The sequence below is a fragment of the Nestor notabilis genome, unplaced genomic scaffold, assembly GCF_000696875.1.
Source record: "Nestor notabilis isolate BGI_N333 unplaced genomic scaffold, ASM69687v1 scaffold17490, whole genome shotgun sequence".
Taxonomy (NCBI): Eukaryota; Metazoa; Chordata; class Aves; order Psittaciformes; family Psittacidae; genus Nestor; species Nestor notabilis.
The window spans coordinates 28,114-46,333 of NW_009909969.1; the positions used below are offsets into that span (position 1 = coordinate 28,114).

General features: G+C 37.4%; 1 protein-coding gene across 1 annotated transcript in view; it reads left to right on the forward strand.

The window, feature by feature from the left end:
• ZMYND8 (zinc finger, MYND-type containing 8) overlaps nt 1–15,223 on the forward strand; it is a 35,278-nt gene extending 20,055 nt beyond the window's left edge. The window contains exons 7-19 of the mRNA XM_010023749.1: nt 235–290; nt 789–866; nt 1,481–1,596; nt 2,678–3,159; nt 6,222–6,374; nt 7,154–7,657; nt 8,346–8,714; nt 10,800–10,990; nt 12,004–12,084; nt 13,000–13,078; nt 14,135–14,374; nt 14,540–14,697; nt 14,997–15,223. Coding sequence (XP_010022051.1) covers nt 235–290; nt 789–866; nt 1,481–1,596; nt 2,678–3,159; nt 6,222–6,374; nt 7,154–7,657; nt 8,346–8,714; nt 10,800–10,990; nt 12,004–12,084; nt 13,000–13,078; nt 14,135–14,374; nt 14,540–14,697; nt 14,997–15,011 — 2,522 coding nt within the window. The 3' untranslated portion in view covers nt 15,012–15,223. The remainder of the gene's footprint in view (nt 1–234; nt 291–788; nt 867–1,480; nt 1,597–2,677; nt 3,160–6,221; nt 6,375–7,153; nt 7,658–8,345; nt 8,715–10,799; nt 10,991–12,003; nt 12,085–12,999; nt 13,079–14,134; nt 14,375–14,539; nt 14,698–14,996) is intronic.
• The last annotated feature ends 2,997 nt before the right edge of the window (nt 15,224–18,220 follow it).

An 18,220-nucleotide genomic window follows, 5' to 3' on the forward strand; every position in this document is an offset into this window, starting at 1 on the left:
GTGTAGCAATGGTGGGCAGGCTGCAAGAGGAACATTCAAGCATTATTATGATGTTACATGGAGAAGAAAAGTGCCCTCCTTCTGCTTTTGAAGCAGGTAGTTTATATATACCTGTTTAACATCGTCTCTTTAGATGTTCTCTTTAATGTTAACTTTTAGGTCTGAAACTTGTTGATTTTATCATAATTCTAGCATTACGATTTTCTTGGTTAAAGCATTTTATTGTTTCCCCAGGAAATCACAAATTGACACAAACAGCAAAAGTCATCATCAAAATCTGTGAGCATGAGGTATGAGTGCCCCAGTTAATTATTATGTAGCTTTTAAAGTGTTTCATGTATTTGTGAGTGAAATAATAGTGTTTTCTAATGTGTGTGTTACATAACTATAATTTCTGTAGGCTTTCTTCTGTTTAGATACGCACATCCTCCAGGCCCTTCACCCACTTCGTTGCTCTTATTTGGGCATGCTCCAGCACCTCAGTGTCTCTCTTGTGAGGTGCCCAGAACTGAACACAGGATTTGAGGTGCAGGCTCACTAGTTCCGAGTACAGGGGATGATCACTGCCCTGGTCCTGCTGGCCACACTGTTTCTAATACAGGCCAGGATGCTCTTGGCCTTCTTGGAAACGTTGATTCTTCTTGGCCACCTGGGAAATGTCAATTTATGACCACAAATTGGTGGGAAAATGATGCTAGCAAGCAAACTAGACAGGCTAACATAATAATACTGATAACACTATGGGCTCTGTTTAAGCTCTCCGATAACTGTTTGCTTTTTCTTTTCAGATGAATGAAATTGAAGTATGTCCGGAATGTTATTTAGCTGCTTGCCAAAAACGAGAAAATTGGTTTTGTGAGCCTTGTGTAAGTTAAGGATTATGGCAGTCTAGCTAATACACTAACCTAGTAGTTCTCATTTGACTGTTACGTGTTATCTACACACCCATTTTTTTAAACCTGTGGTGGTTACTGAGTCAAGGAAAGTTGCTGTAGTTTACCAAATAGCTTGTGCTTGCAAGTCGTGCTCTTTCTGGAGTCAGACTATCCCAAGGTGTGAGCAACCAGTTTGCACGTTCTCTGTCTTCAAATGTAAGATATCTGCTCCTAGGTTATCTGTGCTTGCATGTGGTGCTTGCACTCACGGTTAGATTTCCGAAATGTGAATGTCTCTCTTCTTGCAGGTGTGACTCTCAGAGTTTACACTTGATTTTTCATTCATGATCTATTAATAAATTGTCTGGTTTTGTTTAATATTGCACCAAACTTGGGAAAACTCCTTAAGACTCTTAGGTAGAACTATATAACAGATCATATTCTCTCTTGAGCCCAAGTGAAAATTAGAGAATTTGCAAGATTTGCCCTAACTTAGGCTGCATGTTTGGAGGGGACTGATAAACGATTAATAAAAAAGTGAAATTATGATGTGTTTAATTGAGATCCTTTTATATTATTACTGTGTATTTTGCCTCTTCCTCTAGAGCAATCCCCACCCATTGGTCTGGGCTAAACTCAAAGGCTTTCCATTCTGGCCTGCTAAAGCACTGAGGGATAAAGATGGGCAAGTTGATGCCCGTTTCTTTGGCCAACACGACAGGTGGGAATTCAACCAAATGATGTCTTTGGCTGTACTTACAAAATTCTTGTTGTAACTTTGTGGTCTTGGACCTTGTCTTCTGAACTTTGATGCTAATAAGTGATATACTACTGTAGCATATTCCGTTTTAGTTTCTTACATGATGTCTGTAGGATGCAAGTCACGCATTTTTAAGTTCAATACATATATAATCTCAGTGAGTAGGTAAGTTAATTCCTGTATCTGGTTTTGTTTTGCAGAGAACTGTAGTTCTTAGAGGTGGAAAAGGGCGATCAAGTTGTTTGTTGTCAAAATACTATGGGAATAAACACACAATTGTAGATTTAAAAACTATAGAAAATATAATCTGTGTTGAAAATGCCAGTTTTGCTCTGACAGGAGTTAAGTTTTCTGTACTTGTGAACTCTGCTTAGATGGAGAAAGCCATGATGAATACGAGTTGATTTGTCATGAATTGAAAATATATATCTATACAGTTATAAAAACAGGTACTGTAAATATACCAACTGTATAGGGCCATGAAATAAGTAAGTAAAATTTCCTGGTATTTTAGAGTCTTGGAAAGCACAGTTTTAGAGTTTGTTCCATTTAATGATAAATAATATCTGTCCAGTACTTGTTGATAGAACTTTTCTGGGCACCGAGGAGTTGGATCAATCTGACATGGGGTATAAAATGTTTTAAAGAATGTGCTTGTGAAGTCTTTTTCTTCCTGACATGCTTTTAATGTTTTTCTGCTAACTGTGACAGATGGTAAGACTGTTTAGCAATGATCATCTTACAGTTATGTAGACTATTTTCATTAGGAATATTTTGTCATGTTTTAGTGTTTATTGATGTTTTATGTGTTACTAGGTAGAGTAAATAAGCTAGTGATAATCTAAGATATGCAATTCACTTACCAAAACTGAGCTAACTGAACTATTAAAAGAAGAAGGTAGAGGTGGTCCTTTGAAATTATCTATGTGCATATCTTTATGATTAGGCTACAATAAATTAGTATGTGCACAAAAGTTGCCAATGTCAATCCACAGTGTGAAATGTAGTTATATTATCTTTTATCTGTCTGTTTTATATCTAGGGCCTGGGTTCCAATAAATAATTGCTACCTCATGTCTAAAGAAATTCCTTTTTCTGTGAAAAAGACGAAAAGCATCTTCAATAGTGCAATGCAAGAAATGGAGGTTTATGTTGATAACATTCGTAGAAAATTTGGAGTATTTAATTACGCACCTTTCCGGACACCATATACCCCCAACAATCAATACCAAATGTTACTGGACCCTGCAAACCCAACTGCTGGAACTGCAAAGACAGACAAACAAGAGAAAATCAAACTGAACTTTGATATGACAGCATCGCCCAAGATTCTAATGAGCAAGTCTATGCTGAGCAGTAGTACTGGTCGTAGGATTTCGCTGACGGATATGCCACGGTCACCAATGAGTACAAACTCCTCAGTTCACACTGGATCTGATGTTGAACAGGATGCAGAGAAAAAAGCAACTTCCAGTCATTTTAGTGCCAGTGAAGAATCCATGGACTTTATTGAGAAAAATACAGGTAAAAAAAAAGGGGGTGGGGGGAGTAAAGGGGGGACACAGGGCTTTGCATTAGATTCATGCTCTAGTCTTATTCCACGAACTTTTCATAGACAGACTGTATTATGACCGTTTTTATGCAGAAATTTTAGGAAAAGAGATGTATTTAACTTTCAGTATCACAGATAAGAAATAACAGTCACATTGAAGAAGGAATAAATCATCCCAAAAAGTGACCAAAACCTTTCAGTTTAAACAGCAGGAAATAGTTGTAACTATCAGAATGAATAGAGAGTAGAAGTACATACAGAAAGATTTAGAATTGTCATGATTAGGAGGTATTCTGTTTAAGATTTCATAGCTCTTTTTCAGGGCAATAAGCTTAATTTATATTGTTCCCAAGAGAGTAGGTAAAATATTTTAAACTTACAGTTCCATAGGCAGAGTGGATAAAGAGAAAAAGGAGCATAGAATACAGAATTTGGACTTCTCAGACTTCCATGTAGTCAAATCTTAGCTAATTTTGTGGCTCTCAGGCAAACTACTTTATCTTAATGTTTTTCATCCATAAGAGAAAGTTCATTGCTATCTGAAGACAGTGATGCAGTATATTCGTGTGAGTGCTTTAAAACTCTGGGTTTGGTGAAAGGATGTCTTTGTGCAGAAAACTAAATCAATATGTTCCATTGCAGTTTCATGAAACTACATTTGAGTACAAAAGTGTGTTGTGGTATGATCCTGTCCATCTTAAGAAAGTGATGACAAAGTGACTGTATGAATTTAAAAATATGAAAACACTTGGATTTTTCAGTAGAGTAACATGTCAAGAGGAAGAATTAATTTTATACTTAAATTATTATGTATATAGGTGTGTACAGCTTTTATATGTAAGGTGCAGCTGGCAGATACTGTTTTGTATCTTAAAATACAGAGCTTTTATTACACCACATTATTATTTCTTTGTTGTAGTGGAGGTAATTGTGAAAACTATTTTGTGAGATAAAGATAAAGAAGATGACAACTGTTACCCCATTACTCTGCATTCTTCATTAGCAGCAATTCTCACAAATTTTTCTAACTTTTCCTCAGGCCTTACTCCCCTTTATCTCAGTCAATGTTGGATTGGACTTAACAGCACTTAAACTAGAACACTCAGTTTCCTAGCTGGCATTTCTACCTTTATATATTGTTACAAATGCTAACTTTGCAATATCTACTTTATGTATAAACTTAGCTGTCCTATTACTGGAATATGTGTGTTTCAATTAAAATGTAAAAAATAATTCAAGTAATATGACTGCACTACCCTTAGACAAGAACATTTTTATTTGGATACCCCTGTTGTGTATTTTGAGTGATGTGGAGAAAATAACTTGGAAACAGTTATTGAAACAGCAAATATTGCTACCATTTAGGAAGCTGAAAATATACAGACAATCCTGGATGTACCAAGGAAGAAAAAGTGACCGCTACTGAGTTTAATACAGAGTGTTAAGTAGAGATTTAACAGACAGAAATTAGCCCCCTGCTGACAAGAATTAGTCATGTTTTTAGGTAATGGCCTGCAGATGCTTCCCTTTCTAGACCGTTTGGCAGTTTCCAGAAGTTTGGTTTTAAAACAGTATTTCATAGAGATCTTAAAGGTTCAGAGCACAGGATTTTGCTTGAACTAGAATATTCTTTTACCTTATCAGAGACGTTTGGTCAGTGACTTCCCACTGATTAAACTTACAATGATTTGTAATATTAATATTAATTATCACTGTTAACATAGCTAGAAAATGGGGTACGTCGGGGTTTCTGTGTTTACTTGCATACACGAGTTAAGATAGATAGCAATTTAGAGCATCAGAGTTTGTTAACATTCAAAATAACCAAATCTTGAAAAGTAGAAGCGTGCTGTCACTGCAGAGTGGTTTTGATGCTAAACACACATTTGGCTCAGTTATATAGCTGAAATAAAATAATTTTCTTTACGATCTTTCTTTATTAAACTAAAATAAAAGGGGTTGTTTTAAATTACGTGGAGGTGTAACGCGGTGTTGAGATTATTAAACAAGAATCCTTTCCCTGCTTGTGTAGGTTTAAAAGCTGCTTTATCCCAGTGAATATGGCTTTGTTGTGATTATTTTAAAATCTGTTTTTATTAATTTTATACTTTTTCCAGCTTCTCCAGCACCAACAAGAACGGGTCAGGCAGGGAGCTTGTCAGGCAGCCCCAAACCTTTCTCTCCTCAAGCATCAACGCCAATTTCTTCTAAGCAAGAAAGAACTTCCACTCCAGGAAGCATTCTGAATCTGAATCTTGGTTAGTCTTGGCCTTTGAAAACCTAATAACTTATAAATGAATAAATTGCATAGTGTCAGTGCAACGTAATATGAACAAACTTGCTTGTATATGGCTTTAAATAAACAAAGGGCTTTAAAATAAGGACTTTGGAGATGAGAACTTGAAATTTCTCCACAATGGGCTTGTCTGTCCTTTGGCTCTGTTTTCTTTTTACTAATACTTTGTCATTCATGAGACAGGCTGAAAATCCAGATCAGTGAGTCCTCCATATGGGCTAGATAGAGAAATTTGGATTGCAGGAATTCTTTCATACGTATGAGTATGTAGGTTTCCCTCGGGAGGCATTACAGTGTCTTGTCTTCATCTTCCTCCATTCTCCATTTTTTTTCTTCTGTTTATATCCTGCCATGGAGTAAACTAAGGCTATGAAGGCCTTGAATCAAATGCTGTACCAAGGGTGATATAACCATTACTGCTGTGGAATTAGTGTGGATTGGGTGGGGTGACATAGCCCAGGAAGATAAAACCTAATGTAGCAGACATTTGCAGTACAAGGAACACATTTTCCAAAAGCATTGACGGAGAAAATATCCACATAATTGGTACATGCACTTTGCATGTGAAATACGTAGTATCAGAGAGGAAGAATCCATTGTTGTAAAGTCAGTTTAGAATTACTATCTAGCATATAATTCCAAAGGAAGTGAATGTGTTTCAGACCATCTGCGTTGTTACTTGGTAAATCTGGATCTCTCTTCTTTTGGTAAAATATTTTTCTTAATTCCCTTTTCTAGATCGTAGCAAAGCTGAGATGGATCTGAAAGAGCTGAGTGAGTCAGTCCAACAGCAGACCACTCCTGTGCAACTCATTTCACCCAAGCGACAGATACGTAGTAGGTTCCAGCTTAATCTTGACAAGACAATAGAGAGTTGTAAAGCACAACTTGGTAAGTGTTCAAAAGAATTTCTCAAATAGTAAAACTTTAAATATTGTATGCATTGTAACAAGAGTAGAGGATGTTTGTACTCTTGGAGGCAAGTAGAATGCACTGAACTGTTGAAAACCAGTGAGACCTGATGTTTCAACTTTTTGGCAAAAAGCTTTCATTTTTGATCTGTTTTTTGTACCATTTTGATATGTAGATAGAATGACAGAATTACGTAGTCTTACTATTTGCTTTCTAAACTGAAAAATTCAAGAATTGTACCTAACCTATGTCAATTAGTACATCCAGTCACACAGGAGCTGAATTCTGTTAGAAACATTAGTGTTGTCCAGCACTTAAAGATGTTCTAGACATCAAAAAAATTTGAGATTCTCCTCATAACCCTTACGTAGTCTAAAACTGATTCTGCAAACATGCATGTAAGTGACTTTAAGCAGGTGAAGTGTTACTGAATTTAAGGTGGCTTCTGTAGATAAAAATAATTCCTCTTTGTATTTGTCAGCATAGGGTCCTGAGCTGAACAAAACAGTTGCAGTTAGTAGAAAAAAGCAGTGAAAGAAGGGCCACTGAATGAAATAAATATAGATTGGAATATGTGGAAGGTAATTCTTACACATTCTGGCACTGAGATAGGGCACTAAGGGAAGTGTTTATAGCTTAAGGCCTGGCAGTTAAGATAGTGGTATGTATACACTTTGTTTCAGTATCTAGAGTATTTTTTTTGGTAATGCCAGTCAGTCTGATGTCAGCATGGAATGTACTTTCCTCCCCACGATTAGGAATAAATGAAATATCTGAAGCTGTTTATACTGCAGTAGAACACAGTGACTCTGAAGATTCTGAAAAATCCGACACCAGTGACAGTGAATATAGTGATGAGGATCAGAAATCAAAGAATGACCAAGAAGATGGAGAGGACAAGGAAGGTACAAGAAGTGACAAAGAATCATTGAGCTTAAAAAAAAAACCTAAGCCCCCAGCACAGAATGAAGACAAGGAGGAACTTAAAAGCACAAGTCCAGAAGTGGAGAAAACAGATGACCTGGTCAAAGAAAAGGCAATTACAGACACTGAAAAAGAATTTTCTGAAAAGGGGAAAAGTTTACAGCATCCTGCAAAAGAAAAACTGAAAGGTAAAGATGAAACAGACTCCCCAACTGTGCATCTAGGACTGGACTCTGATTCGGAGAGTGAACTCGTCATCGATCTAGGAGATGATCATTGTGGCCGTGAAGGAAGGAAAACCAAGAAAGACTCTAAAGAAACTCCTCCTAAACAAGATGGTAGGCTGAAATTCTTTCCTTCCTCTTCTCTTCTGTAGGGCTGTTATCAAGGTCAGAATTGTTACCTGTATTTTTGCATTAAGATAAAAATACCTGTACCAAAACAATTTTTAGGAATGATTTTTCATCCTTTGTGACTATGAAAAAAGTTTTCAGTCCCCATTATAGTTTCTACTTTAAGTAAAACACATTTCATTGAGTTTCCTTTCAGCAGCATATGACTATAGATATATGTGATACTTGTTCTGTGACAAATGTAGAATTTATTTTGGAGTTTTTATGACTTTCAGTTGAATCTTTATATTTCCATAGACATCCCAAAAGTGAAGGTATAGAAGAAGTTGGAACTTATCAAACAAACAAATTGCTTAAGGTCCCTTTGAAATCAATTTAAATGCTCTCAGTAATAATGAAACTAACAGCTAAGTCACATGTATTGTCCCTGAGATATTCTCCCGTTTTTCCATGTGTTGCTAAAAGAGGAAATCAATTTCAGCTACACCAGAACGAGTTTAGAATATCAATTGTCTTTTGAGGAAAATGAGTTTACCTGTAGAATATCAATTATCTTTTGAGGAAAATAGAGTAGGACAGAAGGTGTATGTGGTGGCTCCTGCAAAAATTAGGTAGAAAATGATGAATCAGATGTGTTGGTGAAAAGCTGGCATTACATTTTATGTTTGTTTAGTTGTAGGTAAAACTCCACCTTCCTCCAGTGCAAGCACGCAGCCTCTACCAGAAACTCCAGTACTTACTCGCTCTGCAGCCCAGACTCCACCAGCTGGTGTGACAGCCACTACTAGTGCTTCTTCTACTGTTAGTGCTCCATCTGCAGCCACTGGAAGCCCCGTGAAAAAGCAGAGGCCTCTGCTGCCGAAGGAAACAGCCCCTGCTGTGCAGCGAGTGGTGTGGAATTCGTCAAATAAATTTCAGACATCTTCTCAGAAATGGCACATGCAGAAGGTGCAGAGACAGCAGCAGCAGAGCCAGCAGTCTCAGTCACAGCAACCTCAGTCCTCTCAAGGGACAAGATATCAGACAAGACAAGCAGTTAAAGGTATACACTTTGTAACTCAATGTGCCTGTGGTGCCGTAATTCCCCAGTAGTGATCTCAGTGCTCCAAGGCTGCCCACCCAGGAATTCTTCCATATAAACAAAATCTCAAAGTGTGGTTCTACTCTGATAAGTGACTTTAAAATACAACAACTTACTCACCATACCTGCTCTTTCTGGTGTGTATTTAGAGTCGTGTCTCCTTGTTTTAATGACAAAAAGTTTGTGTGTGTATCTGTATAAATATTTGTGCCATTCCTAGCCATCACAGGTTTGGGAAAGTGAACTGAATTATTTTCTGGATTATATGATGGAACCATTAACTATTCCACTCGCATGATTACCATTATCACCACAATACCTACAAACTGGATCCAGTTTTATCTGCCAAGAAGCTGAGCTGTTCTGTTTTCCAGAGTATAATTTGACAACAGTGAAATTACCCAGGCTACATTTGTCTTTGAAATCCTTGTTGCTTAGCTCTTAACAATACTTTGATGATAGTTTACTGAGCAAACAGTAACATTAGAATGTTTTCACACTACTTTCTTACCATCCTGTTGCTGGAGGTTTCACTCGTAGTAGGCACCTGGTAATATAAGCCCATGCTTCTATTGCTTCACTTCACAAAACAGCAACTTCATGTAAATCTAGCTTCATTTGTAATTCCAAGTTAATCAACTGAACTCTTTACTGGTGTGCCTGATGAATGTTCTTCACTCGGCTAATACTGCTGGCAAGCCAGTGCTTTCAGACAGAACAGAGGTTTAGGTAATGGGTCACATACAAATGTTTACCAGAGATACATTTCTCTGGTCCCAAACCACTTTTGTGACTGTCATTTAAGAAGTGTTGAAGAGGTGTTATCTTTCTACATGTACACTGCCCAAATTTGATAGTCAGTGAGAAAAATCAGTGTGAAACTTGTGAAGTTGTCTTTTTAATAGAATCATACTTCAGGATAAAAGCTTGGTAATATGGGCTGAACTTTAAATGTTCAGCCTGTGACTTTGTTTTATAAATATATTTACTATTGAGCACATCATAGCAATGTTCCATCTTAAATATTATATTCTAGAAATATATCAAATGAAAATAGAAAATCTATAGATTTCATATATACCAAATTGGCATAAACAAAAATATAGCACATACATATAAATCTAAATAACTTTATCTTGGTAATTCCTGTTTTGAAGATATTGGCAATGAGGACATCTTTTATAATGTGAATCATTAAAAATAGATTAAAAAGTATTGTCTGAAAAAGGTATTTTTTGTTTTTTAAATATTAAAGCAGGTAAGTCATTAGGGATGGAGAGGTGAAGGTCTTTGCATTCTTTGCATTTTGATTTGTACTTTCATTTTTAATTACCCATTGTTTAAGATTATTTGAAATATTGTCCAAAGATGAGAACATTTTTCTTATCCAGTTTGAGTTAAATTTATGAATCACTTCTTTGCTTTAATGGGTTAATCTAAGCTGGTGTTCCTTGCTCTGTGTCCAAGCAAGGGCTAATGTTGATCTGGATATATGTATACTAAATATGTTACAACACTAGTAAAAATTACTACCATTAATAACAAAAGAATGGGAATAACACCAGGAAGTATTATATTACTAAAGTAGGCTTTCTTCAACAGGGGTTCACTAAACTTTGTTTCAAAGGAAAAAGAAAAGAAATTCAATAATACATTTCTAAAGGATGGCAAATGAAGATGTCAAAGTATAACGTCTTCTCATATGTGTGTTAGTTGGGAGTTCTCCATATTGAGACGTTAGGAAGTGAATGCCTAGAAAGTGGGATGGAAGTGTCCCAGAATGGGAGGAATACAGATCTGTGGGAGACTTTTGCATTGGCCAGTCTAAAATAATAAGTTTCAAAGATGTATTTGTTTCATTACCTTTAAGTTTACAATGCTGTGCAAGTTCAGTGGCTGGGCACTGTAGAATTGATGGATTAAACGTCACCGTTCTATAAATACTGTCTTTCAAATGGTTAGGTGCACACATTAAAGTTAGAAGTTTGCCTATTTATTTTCCAAATTGTTTATGTGATTTATCCACTGTATGTTCTCTTTTCTTAGCTGTGCAGCAGAAAGAGATCACCCAGAGCACTTCCACATCCACTATAACCTTGGTTACAAGTACTCAACCTATTTCTATGGTTACCAGTTCTGGATCTGCAAGTACACTTTCTTCCTCAGTTAATACAGACTTGCCAATTGCAACAGCTTCAGCTGATGTGGCTGCAGATATTGCTAAATACACTAGCAAAGTAAGTTCTTGAGCAAGGTTTTCATGAAATTTTATTTTGAAGTGAACTTTCACATTTTTGACATTTCAGATTCTGAAAGAATGTTATTTTCAGGTTGTCGTATGTTGCAAGTTCATTCCACTAGGTAGGAACAGCTAGATTTTGACACAAGAGTGCTGAACCATCTTTTCAGAGTTGGCTGAATGCTGCCCTTCCAAGCCAGAGTGTGTATATGATAGGCTTCAGCTGCTCAGACACTTCAGACCCTCTCCTTCTCATGTTCTCCCACTGCTTATTTACATTGTATTGTGTTTTGGACAGGTATAGACATCTCAGCATCATCTTTACAGTAAACATTAACTTCTCCATCTGTGTCCAGTAATACATATACAAAAATGTGTTTTAAAACACTTCATCAGATGGTAACTTGTCATAAGTGTGTATTCATGTCTTAAAACAGAAGCTATGTTGTTAGAGAGAAGATGTGGTGTAATACTTGTATCGTTATAGTGACAGGGAGGGATGGGACGTTAGCTTTTCATATACTCTCTCAGATCTTTAAATAATCAACATGAATGCTGTATAAGGAAATAAAGTTGAGTACCCAGGCATTAAAAGCACCAGAATTCATCTTAACTGTCAACTTTCAGTATTCTCACTCAACCCTATGGTGTTGGTGGGATTGTCAGTGGTCAGCAAATGTCTGTCTTTTGTTATTATTTTTTGAGTTTCTTTCCCAAACTCATGGTTATGTCTTTTTCTGTTTGTAAATTGTATCAATGGCAATTTCTTGCAAAAGCAGGTGGTGAAGCAGTTCACCAGTTGAGGACACTTAAGGATCAAAGTCCTGATCAAAAGTGTTGTGTTTCACCTTCTAAATATTTCTCTAAAAGTAGACCCAGATAAATAGAGAGGGAGATATGGGGCATTGTTGATAGCAATATAAGCTCACATTGGAGTGGGAAAAAGGAAGCAAAAGTGGGTATCTATTAAACATATATATCAAAGGATTTATTTTTCATTTTGCCTTTCAGATGATGGATGCTATCAAAGGAACAATGACGGAAATATATAATGATCTTTCAAAAAATACTACTGGAAGTACAATAGCTGAGGTTAGTGTAAGACTGAAAAAAATATTGCTTGTACTGTAACTTTGAAAGCTGCAGAAAGTATTTTTCTATATAAAAGTATAACTATACCTACAAAGTGTTAGATATTGAGACTGTCTAGAGATCCTGATTTCTGTGCTGTTTCAGAAGTAACAATGGACTCTATAAGACAAGCAGGAAACCATTGAGCCCAGATCCTTAAAGCTTCTGTCAGGGATTTGGTTTTGTGTCACCTTGCCTAAAGTCAGAAATAAATATTGGTTTTTTGAAAGTATTGTTTATTTAAATGTCCACCAGAGGAAGATTTGAATTTACATCTAGTTCAGGAGTTTATTCCAGTTATGTGATTATGAGTACAGTTGTTAATACATTGCATTTAATTGTCTCCAAAGGTGTAACTTACTATCTTTTCAGTGTGTTGAAAGTGTGATGATTTGTTTGCTTGTGATAACCAAAATAAGGAAATCACAATGCTGAGCAATCATATTTGTATTCCTAATCCACAGTGAATGAAAAACTTGCTTTCCTAAGCCTCATCTAGTTAAAAGGGAAACACAGTAAATGAAATATCATACTAATAAATGCAAACAAAACTGAGGAATAGGTTTTTGATTCCAATCAGAGAAATTTGAGACTCAACTAAATTCAGAGGAAGCAAGAGCAAGTTTAATACAAGTGCTTTTTGTTTTGAACAGTCCTGTACTTCTTATGGTAAGCAAATCTGGCAAACAAGTATTTTGCTTCAGACTTTAGTTTGGGGTTTGCTGTGTATGGTTTTGTCCTCATGTTAATGTGAAAGAGCCTTAATGTAAGCGATGATCAGGCTCTTTGCTTGGGCCAGCATTTTCTGTATAATAACTATGTATTATACACTGCACCCTGTTTATTATTTCTGACTATTAATATTTTAATATTTAGATCCGACGTTTGAGGATTGAGATAGAAAAACTTCAATGGTTACATCAACAGGAACTCTCAGAAATGAAGCATAATCTAGGTATGAAAATGGCAGCCCCAAATCGCGTGTCAAGTTCTGTCCTAAACAGAAAATCCAAATGCTTGTAGTAGGTATTGTCTTCATCATATGATACTACAAATTGTTGCAGTAAAGGATAGAAAACCTCACATAATGTGCTGTGCTGATGTTAGTGGACACCTTTTGAGTATGTTCACAAAGTTACCTTAGATAAGGTGCATATTAAACAGGTGTTCAGCCCTCTGAGACAAATTTAGGCTAAAGAGAGCTCTTAATAGAACAGAATAACTTTATTTTATGTAGCATTGGATAATCCCTCTTCATGAGGTATTTTATGCTGATTATTTTGTACTAATCCTCGTATGAACCAGGTTCTGTTAATACAGCCTCTGGGGGAACCTGCTTCCTCTGATGTCTTTACAGATTGTAGCTGACATTTTGGGTCAGACCAGCTGTGGGGGTATATACTCATTTATTTATTTACAGTGAATAGACAACCTTGACTCCATCTCGGTGCCAGACTGTCAGTGAAATAAAGTCAAAATACTACTTTAAACAGTTAAAAAGGGGAAGTATTTTCATCTCTACATTCACTCAACCATATGGGGAGGAAACTAAGCCACAATTAAAATGTGATTCATCTTTAATTATCTTTTTTAATACACTGATTGTGGCAAGAAAGTTGCAATTGTGTGATCAAGTCTGCTGCGATCTACATGGCTTGTAAAAGCAAAGTATGTTAGCAGCAGCTACATACGTCCTCCTTGGGTTTATGCTGTACTCAGTACACCTGGATTCTGATCCTTTGTGGGTCATCTAGAACTAAAGTGTTAAGCAAATGGAAGGTGATAGTTACGGGTAAAACCTGTGGTGCTGGAGTAAGAAAAGAAGACGGAAGACTTCCATTTGTTGAGTCTCTGTTTTTATGGAAGAGAGGTGCCCAAACTCAGGGAATATTTTGATCATTAGTTTTAATTTCATTTTGTCTTTAAACTCATGAAAATTATTGTTTTTTGCCTGCTGCTTGGGGCGGGAAATGCAAAACTCCTCTTTCCTTTTTCTTTGCATTTTGAGTAGAATTGACAATGGCTGAAATGCGTCAGAGTCTAGAACAAGAACGGGATCGTTTGATTGCTGAAGTGAAGAAGCAGCTGGAATTAGAAAAGCAGCAAGCAGTGGATGAAACTAAAAAGAAGCAGTGGTGTGCTAACTGCAAGAAAGAGGCCATTTTTTATTGCTGTTGGAATACTAGCTACTGTGACTATCCCTGCCAACAAGCTCACTGGCCTGAGCACATGAAATCTTGCACACAGTCAGGTAATCTCGCTCTGGGTTGCCTGTTCCACAGCGAGGGGTTAGGGTGGGTGGCATACATCATGAGTCAACATTCTTCACTCGCCTGGGTGCAATGTGCCTGTGAAGTGTGCCTGGGAATGGTACACAGGAGTTGTGGCTACTTAATCTTTTTTTCCTTTATTTTAGCTACTGCAACACAGCAAGAAACAGATACTGAAATTAGCACAGAAACATTAAATAAATCATCCCAGCCCAGTTCAAGTGCGCAGCCTGCACCCACAGAAACAGCCAGCACCCCTAAGGAAAAGGAAGGTTCAGCTGATAAAAGCAAAGAGAGTGTTACAGTGAGTATTATTGTGGTCACTTCAATCAAAAGTAATATGTAAGATTTCTCTGAAACCTACCCCTAAAGGCTTCCCTGGATCAGCCAGGAATTAATGACCATTTTGCATATTTCAAAGAGTGTGATTTGGGGAGTGAGATAGGAATTTGTGGGTTTTTTTCTTCATCTTAGCAAAAAAAATCTCCTTCTGTCCTCTGGGAACACCCTTTCCCCTTCACTCATTCCTGATAAAACCTTGTGTTGGCTTGACTCATCCTTCCAGCCAAAGGGGACTGGACCTCTTTCTCTCTCTCTCTCCAGGACCCATCAGTGTAGCTTCTGGTCTGGATCTTTCGATACAAGTTGCCTTCTGATAAGCAATACTGACTGCAGCACTTCCAAGCCCTTCTTGCCTGGGGGTTCAGAGGCCAAGCTCAAGACCTGCATTCAAATCAACTTACTTTATCACAACAGACTGCCACTAGGGTACCACAATGTTCCATAACACTGATACAACAATTCACCTGGATCTACAGTTAACGGAGCAGTTACGAAATCCTCCATAGCATCTACTCTGATAGTATTCAGTAGGCAAGGATGAGCAAATGCTCTAATAAAAGGGACTTAACATTGCATATATAGAAAATGTTTATAGAGAAGATTCTGCTTTATAGGTAGGGCTTGACTATTAGCAATTTCAGCATCGTTTTTCTTCTGCCCTTGCAAGGTTTATTAAATGAAAAATTTTAGGGGGGGCTGATCCTTCAAACCCTTACACATGATCCCCCACATCAGTAGGAGCCTTGTTGTATTTTAAAATATTAAAAGCAAACTAATTTTGTAGTATTGTGATTCCAGCATGATGTCTCATTGAGATAGTCCTATAGAATTGGGAAGCATAGTAAACTAGAGAGCTGTGTTCATTTCTTGACACTTTTGCTACTGTCTGGTGTTAGATCTCTGGGCTTGACATGTCATCTTAAGGGAGTAACCTGGGAAACAGATTTGTAGAGGGAAAAGGATGTGCTGTTCCACCTGAATGCTTTGGTTAAGTTAAGCTCTGGCTCAGTCAATGTTCGTACACATTGTTTGTGGCAGCACAACCTTTGTATTACTGGGGAAAAAGGGGATGGGAGAAAGTAAATTACTTAAAACACTTGCCAGGGAATATTCCAGTTACACAAATCTGGAATTGCTTTCACATAGATGTTCTACCTGAAACATCATGCTGTGTACATTGATCATGTTCATAATTTGAATTTTGTTTTATTAACAAAGAAATAACCTGTGAATTCATTAAGATGCAAATTTTTAACACAAACAAAAACATCCCACATAAATTTCGTATTCTAATAATAATAACAACTAGGTGGAATTTATGTAAAAGCTGAGACTTCTACTGAGGTTGCCTGTGCTGTCTCTGCAGATAGCAACAGGTGTGACAAGCAACCAGCCTATAAAACTGGTCCAGGTACCGCAGACCACCACCTATATTCCAACTACTCAACCCACAATTGTAAGTACAATATCATCATTTCAAGTCTGCAGTAGTAGTGTTCCTGGCATTAAAATTGCTCAGTATTTCTGGGGGGTTGTCTCCGTCTGCTGTTCTATCAAGAGATGAATTCACTGGTATAGCCTCAACTTGCAGTGCAAAATGTCTTATTTTGCTGTGCAACATTCCACCCTTTCATTTCATCATTCATTATTACAAGGATTCAGAAACTGTCATTAAGTATAGTGAAGGCACTGAGGGCAGTCAGACTTCCACTTTACAACATTATTATGTTGGTTCTCTCTCCGTTTCATGTATATACTTGACCACAACATCAATGTAAATATATAGAATACATTTTAAATATCTTTTTGTCTATTGTATCTTAAAGAGATTTAATTAATTCCGAGCTATGCTTGATATTCCTGTGACATCTCAGTAACTCTGAAAGAAGACATGCATTCATCAGTAGTGTATCTCCTATGCAGCCTTGCACATTAGTGTTACGAATTATGAGAAATAGCCTTGGAATCAGACTGGTTTTTCCATCAAAGACTTAACCAAGGAGACATGAATTCCCTGGTGTCAGTCACAGGAGATGGGACAGAAGTGATTTCCATTTTTGTCTTTTATGCACCAGAATATCCCATAATTTCAAGTGGTTGTGTTCTGCAGAGCTCACCTCGGAGTCAGTGCAGCATCTGAGCTGATATCCTTCTTACCAAAAGGCACATGCTGATACTGCCCCAGTAGCTGAACCACACGCTCTGCCTTGGGGCTGATGTCAAGCAGCCCATACAGAACATGTAGCTTCAGTTCCCTTTCTGACTGAAGTGAGATGATTTATAAAGTAACTCTGAACCACTGGAACAGTGTACCTTAATCACACTGTGACCATGAGGCCTGGTTTGCAATGGAAGTTACTCTGTCCCTCTCCTTGTGCACACCCTCACAGCTCCCCCAGCTGCAGGATACATGCCTCGGTGTGTGTATGTCTGAATACACGCACATGCACACGCACGGTATTTCATAGCCATTAGAGTCCACACAAATGTTACTGCTCTTCGTGGGGATCAGGACTTCTCACATTCCTAGCAGCATTTTAACTCAACTCCTTTTGTCTCAACTGAGAGCACTGTGCACCTTTGCAGCATTGGCCCGAAGTTGCTTGGACTGAATTACCGTAACAACAAGGTTTTATGTGTGTTTTAAACTCCAACAGCAAACATCAAAGACATTAGGCTTTTTTTTTTCCTTGTGAGTAGCTGAGAGGTTGTAAGATCATAAGGTGGTTTTGTGTAATACCCAGAAAAACAGCAGTTCCCTTCACTGGTTTTCTGTAATACCCAAGTGTATTGAGTTCTGTAAAGCATAACTGGAGTGTCTGAAAGGTTTCAGCCTTTATTTGTGCATGTTTAAATCTTTGTACACATTTGCATTAGTCTTGCACAGCTGCAGACACCTCTGTATTCTAATGACTGCACGTGCAATTTAAGTAATTTTAAACGTTAGTGCATGTTTAATATGTATGCAAAATGTACATATGTGTAGAACTGGCAGAGGTGGAGAATTTACCTCTCAGGGAATGATCTTAACACACTTACGGAGTCTCGCACATTCCATGTCCCGATTGCTGTAAGAACAGAAACTTAATTTTTTCATTGTGTAGTTGTGAATTCAAAAGGTGACTGTGGCAACCCGAATTTCCCCACCTGTAGTACTAACAGTAACTCTCACAATGGCTTCTTTAGGGTTCAGTTTGCACTTTGTGTCCGACTAGGCATTTCCTCCTCTGAACCAGCTTCTTCTGGGTACCATTTCCATTGAACCCTCTGAACACATCTGAAATCATTACAAAATGGCAGTAATCTTTAATTTACTTTGTAAATTGGTTCCGTGTTTGTGTTTTATTATTTCTGCAGTTAAAATAATGTAAAAATACAAATTCATCATCTTTGCATTCCAGGGAATGGGATGAGTAGGCTTCTGGAAGGCACAGACTGTCACAAAGGAGCTGGTACGCACTCTAGGCTGCAACCCACCTCAGTAG